General features: G+C 55.0%; 3 protein-coding genes and 1 long non-coding RNA gene across 4 annotated transcripts in view; 2 read left to right on the top strand and 2 right to left on the bottom strand.

Moving 5' to 3' along the window:
* Positions 1–1580: 1580 nt before the first annotated feature.
* Positions 1581–2164, bottom strand: RPS29 (ribosomal protein S29). Its single transcript, XM_035328034.1, has 3 exons — positions 2005–2164; positions 1785–1884; positions 1581–1705 (listed from the first exon to the last, which is right to left on the bottom strand). Exons 1-3 carry the CDS (start codon positions 2064–2066, stop codon positions 1697–1699), a joined length of 171 nt encoding a protein of 56 aa, XP_035183925.1. The 5' UTR covers positions 2067–2164; the 3' UTR covers positions 1581–1696.
* Positions 2165–3842: 1678 nt separating this feature from the next.
* Positions 3843–11171, top strand: LRR1 (leucine rich repeat protein 1). The gene is made up of 4 exons (XM_035328028.1): positions 3843–4095; positions 4204–4302; positions 8025–8752; positions 10844–11171. Exons 1-4 carry the CDS (start codon positions 3916–3918, stop codon positions 11103–11105), a joined length of 1269 nt encoding a protein of 422 aa, XP_035183919.1. The 5' UTR covers positions 3843–3915; the 3' UTR covers positions 11106–11171.
* LOC118168007 lies at positions 8902–9951 on the bottom strand. Its single transcript, XR_004751325.1, has 2 exons — positions 9384–9951; positions 8902–9280 (listed from the first exon to the last, which is right to left on the bottom strand). It is a non-coding gene; the product is annotated as an uncharacterized LOC118168007 (long non-coding RNA).
* Positions 11172–11582: 411 nt separating the features above from the next.
* Positions 11583–11676, top strand: part of MGAT2 (alpha-1,6-mannosyl-glycoprotein 2-beta-N-acetylglucosaminyltransferase) — a 2397-nt gene continuing 2303 nt past the window's right edge. The window contains exon 1 of the mRNA XM_035328027.1: positions 11583–11602. Within this exon, the coding sequence (XP_035183918.1) occupies positions 11586–11602 (17 nt within the window). The 5' untranslated portion in view covers positions 11583–11585. The remainder of the gene's footprint in view (positions 11603–11676) is intronic.

Raw genomic sequence — 11676 nt, 5'->3', positions numbered from 1 at the left:
CCCACAGCCCTTCAGCCTTCGCTGCAAACACACCTCAGACCCCTGCGCAGCTTCCCGCAGGTTCCTCAGGGGAAGTTTGACATTAAAGCTCACCAAAGGCCACCCGCTGTGACACCAGGCACGCCTGTTTGCTTGGCAGGTCCGTGCTGAGCTCACGCCCGTGGCATCTATCCGATTCCTCCGTGCTTCCATCACTGCAGAAACCTGAAGAGGAGCTGTGACAGGACGCAGCCACGCTTCAGCTCCGAGGTACTCGCAGGGGATAAGGATCTGAGTACACTGCCCTGTGCACCTCAGCAGTGAGGCTTTAACACAAGGAATGTTTAACACACTAGAATTTGTTCCTACTCCCCCCCCAACACTATCCCACTTTGTTCTGTGTCATTTAATAGCCACTAGACTAAAAAAAAGGCAAGATTCCCAAACTAACGCAGTAGGAAGGCATCCATTTGCCATTTCAGGTATAATTGGACTTGACTGGTCAGTAATCTCATGCAAAGTAACTTCAGGAGTGACGGATAAACAAGAGAAAACAGCTTGCATAGGACAACCCCAACAGGCACTTTTAATCCCCGTAAATAGAAGGCGTAACTCCAGGCCTCTGACATGCCTGAGAGCTCCTTAGCCCAACTCTTCAGCCCCTCGATACCAGAACCTTCAGGTGGCTGGACACTTCAGACACACGAGATGAAGCAAAAGATGCGTGGTTCCAACCATAAATAAGCCCCTATTAATACAGCTCCTTAATTCAGTGTGAGGACGTTCACGCTATCCAGCACATCTCTCACAGGCCTCAGCCCAGCAAATAACTGCCCTACCCAAAGGCTGCTTCTGGCTCAAGATCCACACATCGTTACCCCTCTGCTGTTCTGATGGTAACTGCTAATTCCCCACTGCTTCCCACACCCTGAAGCTTTAGGCCTTTTATGATGGTAGCACTCAGGCAGGAAGCCACAGCTCCGCACCACAGTACTGAATCGTGAGCCCTTCAGGCACAGCGTGCCAGCCTCTCACCCCAGGAACTCCGGTGGTGCTGCCAGCAGCCTGCCGGACCTTTCACTCACTCACCGGTCATTTTAAGTGGCCACACCACAGCTCAACTTGCAAATTTGTCTGAGCAGAGGCAAATTGTATGTAGAGAAGGGTACCCAACCCTCACCAAACATCATTGTGAGCCACAAGACAGGACAGGTTTCTGGCACAGTCAGTGGCATTCGCATGACATGAGGATGCCCCTCCACCTCCAAACTAGATGGGGGAAACGTAAGGATTCATGTTACATGTAAGAGGACAAATGTACCAACCCAAACCAGTGGTGCACTACCCAAAGAGCATATGGATTTAGGAGTAAAATGACAGAGGGAGTCACTAAGCAGCTAAGAGCAGGCAGGCTGCTGCCTCAGGGCTCAGAGGCAGGAGCATCAGCACTCTTAAGACCACATGGTTCTGTGTGGGTACAAGTCAGGACACCAGTGCAGGATCATACAAGGCCTGTCCCCAGTACAGCACCCACTCCTCCAGAAGAGACACGGTAACAGAACACAAGACATTAGAACTGTTACAGAAATCGAGTACACACATCAGTTGGGCAGGGAAACCATTTATTGAGTAAAGCTGCGCTGAGATGCCGCAGGTGGATCAGGGAGGCCCGGGTCAGCCGCAGGAGCATCTGGCGACAGCCTCATCCTCCCAGCGCTCAATCCAGCTACGAGAGGACAAGAAAGGCGTGAGGCATCAGCAGGAAAAGGCACACCTTTCCCTCTCCGCCCAGCCCCAGCGCTCACCTTGATGAAGCCGATATCCTTGGCGTACTGGCGGAAGCACTGCCGGCACATGTTCAGCCCGTATTTACGGATCAGGCCGTGGCGGTTGGAGCACACGCGGCTGTGAGGAGAAAAGAGAGCGGTCAGGGCGCGTAATGGCGGCGGAGGGCGGGGAGGAAGGGAAGGAGGGAGGCGGATAGGGGCGCCCGAAGACCCCAACCACCCGCGGACGCATTCTGACCAGGACCGCGATCCCTGCCCGAACTTCCTGGGGTGGCTCCAGTAGAGCTGCTGGTGCCCCATGCTGCCCGCTGCGCGCCCGGCTGACAGAGGAAGATGGCGGCGGGCGCCTGCGCTAATCAACGCCGCGCCGCCTTCCCGGCGTGCCCCGCGCCTCCTCCCCCCCCCCTCCACTCCCCCCCTCCCCTCACGAAATGGCGGCGGCGCCTGCGCGGAGAGCACCCCGCTCCTCCCCCCCTCCCCTCCGGGGCGTGACGTCAGCGGCAGGGAGGAGTGGAGTAGCGGCGGCGCGGGGCAGCGGTGGCCGGGCGCGGTGGCGCACGCCTGTGGTCCCAGCTGCTCGGGAGGCTGAGCCCGCCGGATCGCTTGAGCCCAGGAGTTCTGGGCTGCAGTGCGCTATGCCGAGCGGGCGTCCGCGCTAAGGCCGGCATCAATATGGTGAGCCCCGGGGAGCCGGGGCACACCAGGTTGCCTAAGGAGGGGTGAACCGGCCCAGGTCGGAAACGGAGCAGGTCAAAACTCCCGTGCCGGTCAGTAGCGGGATCGCGCCTGTGAATAGCCACTGCAGCGTAGCCTGGGCAACACAGTGAGACGCGGGTTCCCTTTTGCCGCCCCCCCGGGCAATATTTTGCCTCAGGAGCCCCCCGAAAGCTGCCAGAAGCCCCCCGAGCACCGGCGCCCGCACCGCCTCCTGCTGGACGTGCGTGGACATGGCACTGCCAACCGCAGCGCTCCGCAGCGCCTCCTGCGGTTGGCGAATTGTGTTAATCTGAGGGAAAAAAAAAATCCTTCGGCAGAAATTAATCACGAGTCTCCTGTTGTTTAGGAAGCCGGAGCCGCCACCAGAGCGCAGGTGGCAGGCGGTAGCCTGGCTGCCCAGCTCCTACAGCTGGGCTCTGCGGGCACCTGAGTGCCTCCGGACAGCCTCAGACCCCAGGCTGGGGGAGGAAGCCAGGAGGAAGTTCTCTGTTCCTCCACTTTGTTGGTGGGGGATGTCTCTGCTGTCACTACAGGGCAGTAATCTATGGAGCATGTTGCCTCACACCTGTGTCCTCAGCTCCTTAATGTCCCCTCGCAACCGCCACATCCCCATCTTCCCATCTGCCCTTACACCCATCATGTCCTCAGTCCCCTCCACGTCCCCTCACACTCACCGTGTCCCCAGTTCCTCCGCACCTCCTCACGTGCAATGTCCTCAGTCCCGTCTCACCTCACACCCGCCACGTCCCCTGCTCCATCCACGTCCCATCACACCCACTACGAACCCAGCTCCCTAGTGTCCCCTCACGCTCCTCAGTTCCTTCCATGTCCCCTCAATGACCCCTCACACCTACCATGTCCCCAGCTCCCCCCGAGGCCCCTCACACCCTGCATGTCCTCCGTTCCCTATGCTGTGTCCCCTCACACCATGTCCCCAGCTCCCTCCATGTCCCCTCACACCCATTCTGTCCCCATTTCCCTCCGTGTCCCCTCACACCCACTGTCCCCCAGCTCCTCTGCACCTCCTCACACCTGCCATGTCCTCAGTCCTGTCTCACCTCACACCCACCACGTCCCCTGCTCCATCCGCGTCCCATCACACTCACTACGAACCCAGCTCCCCCGTGCCCCCTCGCACTCCTCAGTTCCTTCCGTGTCCCCTCCACGTCCCCTCACACCCTCCACGCCCCCAGTTCCCTCCCCGTCCCCTCCCCCCCCCCCCCCCCCCCCCGCCCCCCCACCCCCCCTTCCCCTCACCTCCCCGCGTCCCCCCTCACCCCGGCCGCTCCGGCCGCCAGCCGCAGGCGGCGCCCGCTCCCGGTGCCTCTGCCGTGCCGGTAACGCCGCCCTCCCGTCCCTCCCTTCCTTTCCTTTCCCTTCCCGCCCGAGAGCCCTTCCGCCCGCTCTCCCCAGGGCCGGCAGGACGGCGGCGATGCGGCTGCAGTGCGAGGTGGAGGTGGTCAGCCGGCTCCTGCCCTCCTGCGGGCTGCGGGGCCGCGGCCGCGGCACCAGGGCGCTGCTGTCCCTCGGCCGCCCGCCCGGCGGGGCTCGGGGCGGCTCCGTGTACCTCATGGTGTGCACGGCGAGGGACCGGGGCGGCGCTCGCTACAAGGTGCGGGGCTCGGGGGGACAGCCCGGGGACGGCTCCCCTCGGTCCCTTCCCCTCGGTTCCTTCCCTCGTCCCGCCGCTGAGCTCCCGCTGTGTGTCCCCCCCTCACAGGTGCAGGAGAACATCGAGCAGTTCTTCACCCGCTTCGTGGAGGAGGGCAAGGCCACCGTGCGCCTCCGGGAGCCCGCCGTGGATATCTGCCTCAGCAAGGTGGGTGCGGGACGGACACAGCCCGCGGACCTGGCCGGGGCAGAAGGGGCTGCACAGGGCCCCCAGCCCTTGGAAGCTGGCCCCTGGCCTCATCCTCCTTCCTTCTGCCCCTGTGGGAGAAACCGGAGGCGCAGGAAAGGCCTCTCTTCGTATTTGTTCTCATGCCTATTTGTTCTCATGCCTTTATTTTGAGAGAAACTTTTCACCTGCCTCATCCCGCTTCTTGGGCTCTGGCTGCAGGTCCTGTGAAGCGGGGCATTGCTCAAGCATTTCTGATTAAAAACTGGGGAACGTGCTCATGCTGGGGGCACGCGGCGTGCCCGCTGCCGTTCCTAAGCTGGGACACGGTCAGCAGCACGGTCACCGTCAGGCTTTATTGCCTAGCCGAAAGCAGAACTCACCGACATGTCCACAGGTGGTTCAAGGGGCACCTGGAAGATGTAAACATGTTTTTATTAATGCTGAACCCACCCCCAAAAAACACCACGTTAGCATTTAGTATCTGTGCTGTTGTTTATGTAGCTGTTCCGCTAATCTTTATTAGCCTTGTTGTAGGAAAGGAAAGCAGCTCAGAGTTTCAAAACCTTGGATTTAGGCTGTGTAAATAAAAGCAAAAAGTATTGATTTATTACTTGGAAAATCATTCTGGCTTTCTGTTTCAGCTGTGATTCTTTGACCTGAAGGAGATCAGTCAATAACTTCATGGTGTTGTGCTCAACAGCAGTAACCATCACTGATAAAGCTTCTTTCTCCCAAGTAAACTGTTTTCTCAGAGGGGCTGAGGTGAGAGGCATGGGGTCTGTCCAAACTGCGGCTCCAGCAGGCGCTGCCCTCAGTCTTGCCAGAGCTGAGCAGAGTTCGGGGAAGGCTGCAGTGTCTGCCTGAGAAACCAGGTAAATGAGTCCGTGCTCATGACCGTGGCTTCCTGGAAAGAAAAATAGGACCCAGCAAGAAAGAAAAAGCACTTGTTTTACTGGAATTAAGACCAACAAGTGAATTTAAGTCTGAGTATAGTGGTGGTAGCCGGAGATGTGGCAGCAAGAGGCATGGTGGTATGATCTGGAATTACTTTGTGTGGGAGTGAAGGCCGTGGTGGTACTGAAAGCGGCCTCGGTCTGATGAGGAGAGTGGTTCACATCGCAGGGTCAAATACAAGCAGTACTTATCTAAATTCAATAAAAATATTTTTTTCTCATCAGAAGCAAACGTGTGCAGCAAAAAAAAAAAAGTCATGTACATTGCATTAGATCTAAAACATTCTTGTTTTACATCCTCTGTGCGTTTCTACTGGGGTGTGAAAAGTTGGAAAGTTTCTCAGAACAAAGGTACCACAGCAGGCCTGGTGTGAGAGGATCTGTAGTGCTATAAAACTAGAGAGGAGAAGGGCCGTGTCTTCGTGCTGCAAGACCTGACATAGAGCATTTATAGGGCCTGTAAGAAAACCGCGTGCCAGTGCAGGGAATGGTTTCATTAAGAACTAAACCTGTTGTTTTCTTTATGATAATGATGTTGTTAGGCTGGAAAGAATGTCTCCGCAGAATCTAATGAAGCAGGAGCTGAAATTTTGACCTAGAGCCTCGCTTCCCATGTTGTACGCAAGGCTCACGCTCATACTGTCAAGCTCCAGAAAAAATACACTAAATTCTTCTGTATGTCCCTCCTTAAATGCTCTGATTCTGGAAACCCAATTTAAGATGATTATTTTTCTATTTCTGTTAGTCTTTCACGATTTTATTACAGAAAGGCTTCTGAGCTCTCAAGACAGAGAAAAGCTTTGTAGAACAAGACATTCCCAGGTACGACTGTGCCGACTGCATACAGCTACGGATAACCCGCACTCTGTGCTCTGCCAGGTGGTGTGATTTGCTGTGTTCAGCCCCATCAAAAACTAAGTTGAGAAACATCAGTCCGGAGCATTTAACCCCGGAGCAAAACTACTAAAGTCACCGTGCTGCGTTGGTTTGTTTGTTTGTTTTTCCCTGCAGCAAGCCTGTGCCTGCTGCGCTGCAAGCAAGGTGTGAAATCTGTGTAATCTCACATTGCCTCGTCATCTTTCCTCTAACTCTGGACTCAAATTAATTTAGTTTTCCAACGCCTTTTCTGTGGTCAAGAGTTCAGACTTGTGGCAGAAAATTGCTTCCTGAACGCTTCCAGCTAATTCTTATTTTTTTTCCACATATTTGTCTTAAAATTTTTCTCAACATATTCTTACAGGTTTACACTACCTTCATGTAGGCATTACAGTGGAAATTTAAGGATCTGGAACACAAAGTGCTCTTATTTTCAAGTCACGTTAATGGTGTAAACTTATTCTAGACATCCTAGAGCATTTGGCTACAAAAGACAGGTATCTGTCGTGTCTCACGCTTCAAGAGCAAAGAGTTATTGCCTGCAGCTTCATTCTAACACATAATTTTACTTGGCTCTCTGCAGACCTGGAGGACCTCTTCTCCTTACTTTCAAATGTATTTAGCTGCTTGGAAACATGACGAAGGTGCCTGCAATTAGGGGCAGTCAGAGCCAAATGTTTTAGCTCTGAGATAACGGGTGTGGGCAGTCCTGGGTGACAAAGGCTTTTGCTGTGCAATTTCCCCATCTCTGGAGGATTTCACACCAGGAGTTAAGAGAACAGATGTGCATGGGATGATTAAGAAGACCAATAATTAGGTTAGCGATGCAGTCAAATGCGTTTGACCTTTTTTGCCTTCATTTGTATCGCACGAACATCTGGAAGTCTCCGGGATCATCGCTCTGTTGTGCTGCACCCTGAATTCAGCGTGAAGGGAGCAGACTTTGGGTGCACAGGTGGGGTCTCAAGGCCCCAAGTTGCAGCTGGGACGTTTCCAAGATGTTTTCCAAGAACAAACTCACACGTTTGTTCTTTCCTGCTGAGAATGAGATGAGCTGGGGTCATACACATGCTTTTTTTTTTTTATTTTAGAATTTCCTGTGTAGCTTAATGTCCATCAGCTGCGTGCTGGCTGGAGAAGAGACTTGCTAGAGAACTCAAATGTTTGTTCACCTAGCGTTCCTAAAAGCCGATGATAGCAGTGCAACAAATGTATCACAGCGTTGCTGGTCTGTTTAAAACAGAGCTTATCAGATACTGCACTAATTTGGCTGTGTGTCCTTACTGGCATTTTATAATGTCCCACCTAAAGCACAGCTGCTCTCTTACTTGCAAAAAGGCTGCCAATAATCATCCTCTCCTTTGATGCTGGCACAGCCAAGCAGCGCTGCCTGTGGCCAGAAGCATTCGCTTAACCTGCCGTGAAGCTTTCCACCTTGCTTTACATCAAATTCAACCTCAGCTTCCACCCGTAGCGGCTTTCAGAAGGAAATGCTTCAGGATTTAGGTCTGTGCTTTGCCTCTGTGTGTTTTCCTTTTGTCGCGTTGCAGGTTGGGAACATCACAGCGCGTCGGGCTCTTTTTCTGTACTGTACATTCAGCTGTGAGGTCTGTGCTTTGTTCCTTTTCTGAGGGATTGTTCGATCTGGATTATTCAGGGAGGTCCTAACTTCTCGTTCAAACTGCGTGGCGTTTGGTCTTAAATCTGCAAACAGCACAGGAACCGAACAAGCCTGAATTGTTTCCCTTTCCAGTTTTGCTGCCCTGCTGAGTTAGTATCTCCTGATACGTGTACAAAATAGTTCAGAAAGTTGTAGTACAGATAAGTGCAAGAATAATAAACTCGGAATACTGTGCTTGTGTTTTTCTGTAGGCAAATGCCAGCAATTTGAAGAATTTCCTTTCAGCTGTGAGACTGGCTCACCAAGGGACCAACGTCAGCGCGCTCCCGCTCTCAGCTCTGGTACCAGCGAAGACTTCAGAAGTTGAAAAGCCTAAAACAAAAATGATCATAACTTCCAAGAGGGACTATCCGCTCACCAAGAACTTCCCTTATTCCCTCGAACACCTCCAGACCTCGTACTGCAAACTTGCTCGGATCGACACACGTGTGCTTTGCCTGAAGAAGCTCCGAAAACTCGACCTCAGCCATAACCACATTAAGCAGCTGCCCGCTACCATCGGTGACCTGGTCTTCCTTCAGGAGCTCAATTTGCACGACAATCACCTGGAGTCCTTCAGCAGTGCCCTGTGCAACTCCACCCTTCAGAAATCTCTCCAGTTCTTGGACCTCAGCCAAAACAAAATTAAAGCACTTCCCATTCAGTTCTGCCAGCTGCGAGAACTTGTTAATTTGAAGCTTGATGACAATGAGCTGATTCGGCTGCCGTTCAAGATTGGCCGGTTAGATCATCTGCGCTTTCTGTCGGCAGCTCGGAACAAACTTCCTTTCTTGCCCAGTGATTTTAGGAAACTCTGTCTTGAGAACTTGGATCTCTTTGGGAATCCTTTTGAACAGCCTAATCCTCTTGTTCCCAACATACAGCTGAAAATACCATTGACTTTATTAGAGTGTGCTGCGAGAGCGACCCTAAATTACAGGTAAGAGGAGCATGGTGGGCACGCGTCTCACCTGCTCTGTCTCAAAGCTGCCAAGTCTAACTTCTGATTTGTTTTTTCCTGTTAGTGGCAACTGCTCTTCATGAAGTTAGAGTTGCTTTGAATCCCACTTGCAGTTTAATCCCGTTACCATAAAGGATAACGTGGGTTCCTGTAGTAAAGCGGTGACTTGGAAGCATTTGGGGAAAGCTGTAGCTTGAGATGGTTTTTATCCACAAAGTGGGGGCACCGTTAGGGGATATTCTTGTCCAACCATGGGAAAAGCTCATGGAAGGATCTCTAGCTTGGAAAGTGCTCTCCAACACGGTTGCCCTTCATCTGCTGACACTGAAGCACACCAGAGCCCCGTGAGAGGTCTGTGAGCCTGTAGCTGCCCCTTCCCGTGTGGGATCGGTGCTGGCAAGAGCTGCCCTCCACCACACACCGTGGAGCTACAGACGTGGATCAGGCTGCTTCGAGTGGTGCCCGGCGCGAGCTGAGAGGTGTCAGGAAGGTGCTGCAGGACGGCTGCTCAACGCCTGGGCCTCGTCCTGGAGCTGGCGTTACTGCCGCAGCCTCCTCCTGCCTTCCCTTTCCTCGAGCTGTTCGTTCCCGTCGGCGCCGGAGCGAGGACGTCTTAGGCAGAGGAGCCCAGTTGGGAGGTAGTTTTAAAGCTATTTAACACCAGGTCAGCGTCATCCTCGTCAGGCTGCTGCTTGTGACAGCGTTTTCTCCTCTCCCCTCACACCGCTCGCACAGCTCTGCCCACGTGCCTCTGCCTGTGACTCTTCCGGTACCATCTGGTGCTACTCCCACCTTGTTTTTCTGGGTGGAAAAGGGAGCAAGAAGATGGAAGGAGAGTCATGGGTACGGAAAGGTGGTGCGAGACAGCCGGGAAGTCCTCGTAATTGCGTTCCTTGCCAATTCCTGCCTTGGGGATGGGGAGTGCCCCACGATCCCAGGTTAATTGCTCACAGGTCAGTGCTAAAGGTGTCCACAGGCATGCAGGGCACACCCTGGAAATGAGCTGAGCAACCGAGCGCTCAGGTGCAAATCTCACACACTCCTGACCTTGGTGATGTAAACAGAGTGCAAACTCCACGCCTTTATATAAACGGCAGCGGTTTTGCAATTCCTGCTTTCTGCTCCGGGAGTCTCACTAAGACGAGCGGCTCCCCTTGCCCATGAGCCCGTGGTCATCGGGTGACAGCGCTGGTGGGAGCAGGGCTGGCGCTGCAGCCACCCACTGATAGCAAAGCTTGCAGGCATCCCTGCAGAGTAGCACCTGGGGTCAGGAGGGTGGTTTGGGGCACTCGCTCCAGGGGGTTCTTGGATGTAATGGACTTGCTGAGGGTAAGGGGTTACACACACACACACACAAACGCCCCAGACCTTGCCTGCCACTAACGAAGAACAAGAAATGGGAGTGATGATAGGCTGTAAAAACCCTGTGGAGGGAAGAAAATCACAAAAACAAATGCTTGGAAATCAATCCTCATAGTGGCATTCTGGGCGAGCACCAGAGCTGGGATTATGTACGTCCTGAGCAGAGAAAAGGAAGTCCTGAAATTGAGATGGTGACAAAAACAGAACCACAGGAGCCTCAGCTATGCGAGTGACGGCATGGAGAAGGCACTGGGGATGTGTAGGTGTAGGCTGGGTGTGAGTCACTCCTGTTCGGCGAGTCTCGAGTGACAGCTGGGCACCGGTGGTTTCCACAGCTGGCAGGTAACAAAGCACTGCAGGGAAATTCCTCGCGTTGTACCCCAAACACTGCCACTCGGCTGCGGATTTAAACAGAAGCGATTCCCGTTCTTGTCAGCAAATGCCACTGACACGATGGAGGAAAAGAGCAGTACGCAGGAGAACCTGAATTCATCGTCCGCAGCGCGGTGCTGCCGTACAAAGGCTCGCGGTGCGGGTACATAGGGCTCATTGCAGCGTATTCCGGAGGTCGGACCCGCGGTACGCAGGGGTCAGGGACATGGTTGCGCATGTTAGATCTGGGCAAGGTTTTTCTGACCGCCGCATACGGCGTGTCGCTGTTGGAGGCGGTTAATCGTGCAGTGAATTCACTCTTCTCTCGCCCAACAGACTCCCTTACGGTTGCCATCTCCTTCCCTCTCACCTCTGCGAAGACCTGGAGGTGGCCAAGACGTGCCAGTGCGGAGGCGCCTGCCTGAGCAGCTTCATCCAGATCACGGTGACCATGAACCTGCACCACGTCGCTCACACCGTGGTCCTGGTGGACAACATGGGAGGCACGGAAGCGCCCATCGTCTGCTACTTCTGCTCCCTAGACTGCTATTCCGAGTTCCTGGATGACACCTACCTGCAGAGCAGCTGCGACTACTGACGGGGCAGGGGCTCGCCTGGGAGCTCTGCCCCGTGCCGGGGGGCTCGGTGCTCGCCCCCTGCCCGGTTCAAAGCTCCCCTCCCGCCCGGTTTGGTGCCGCAGAGCAGCGGCTGCACCCTGCAGGTGTCAGCCTGGCAGGGAGGGAGCACTGCCCCGCCGCCACCGGGATTTCTGTGCTTGGAATAAAAAGGTGCTGAGCTTCAACCCTCCCGCTGTCCGTGTCCTTGTGCTTTAGCCGGGGCTCCCGGGGGGGCATGGCGGGGGTGTCCCAGACGGGGGCGTCCAGGACCGGGGCATACCAGGACCGGGATGGGGCATCCTAGGACCGGGGCGTCCCAGGACCGGGGTGTCCCGGGGCTGCTCCTCAACGTCCCAAACTCCCCGGGGGCGTTGGGCACGGGGACCCCCGCGCCGCGCGCCTTCGGTTCCCGGTGCCCCCGGAGGTGCCGGTGCCGCCTCCCGACGGAAGCAGCTCAGCAAATGGCGCCGGCGGCGGCCAATGAGGAGGCTCCGGCGGCGGGCCCGGCCGGGCGCCCTATGGCGGGCGGCGACGTGGGCGCGGGGGGCGGTG

Source organism: Oxyura jamaicensis, chromosome 5 (genome assembly GCF_011077185.1).
Source record: "Oxyura jamaicensis isolate SHBP4307 breed ruddy duck chromosome 5, BPBGC_Ojam_1.0, whole genome shotgun sequence".
In the NCBI taxonomy this organism is placed as follows: Eukaryota; Metazoa; Chordata; class Aves; order Anseriformes; family Anatidae; genus Oxyura; species Oxyura jamaicensis.
This window is presented reverse-complemented; position numbering and strand designations above follow the sequence as displayed.

Bases quoted from the DNA above. Each gene is read 5' to 3' on its own strand.
- RPS29 (XM_035328034.1), bottom strand. From the start codon at position 2,066: ATGGGGCACCAGCAGCTCTACTGGAGCCACCCCAGGAAGTTCGGGCAG. The intron at 1,885-2,004 runs GTCAGAATGCGT...TTCTCCTCACAG, and splicing joins GGGCAGGGATCGCGGTCCTG to CCGCGTGTGCTCCAACCGCC.
- LRR1 (XM_035328028.1), top strand. From the start codon at position 3,916: ATGCGGCTGCAGTGCGAGGTGGAGGTGGTCAGCCGGCTCCTGCCCTCC. The intron at 4,303-8,024 runs GTGGGTGCGGGA...GTTTTTCTGTAG, and splicing joins TGGATATCTGCCTCAGCAAG to GCAAATGCCAGCAATTTGAA. The intron at 8,753-10,843 runs GTAAGAGGAGCA...CTCGCCCAACAG, and splicing joins AGAGCGACCCTAAATTACAG to ACTCCCTTACGGTTGCCATC.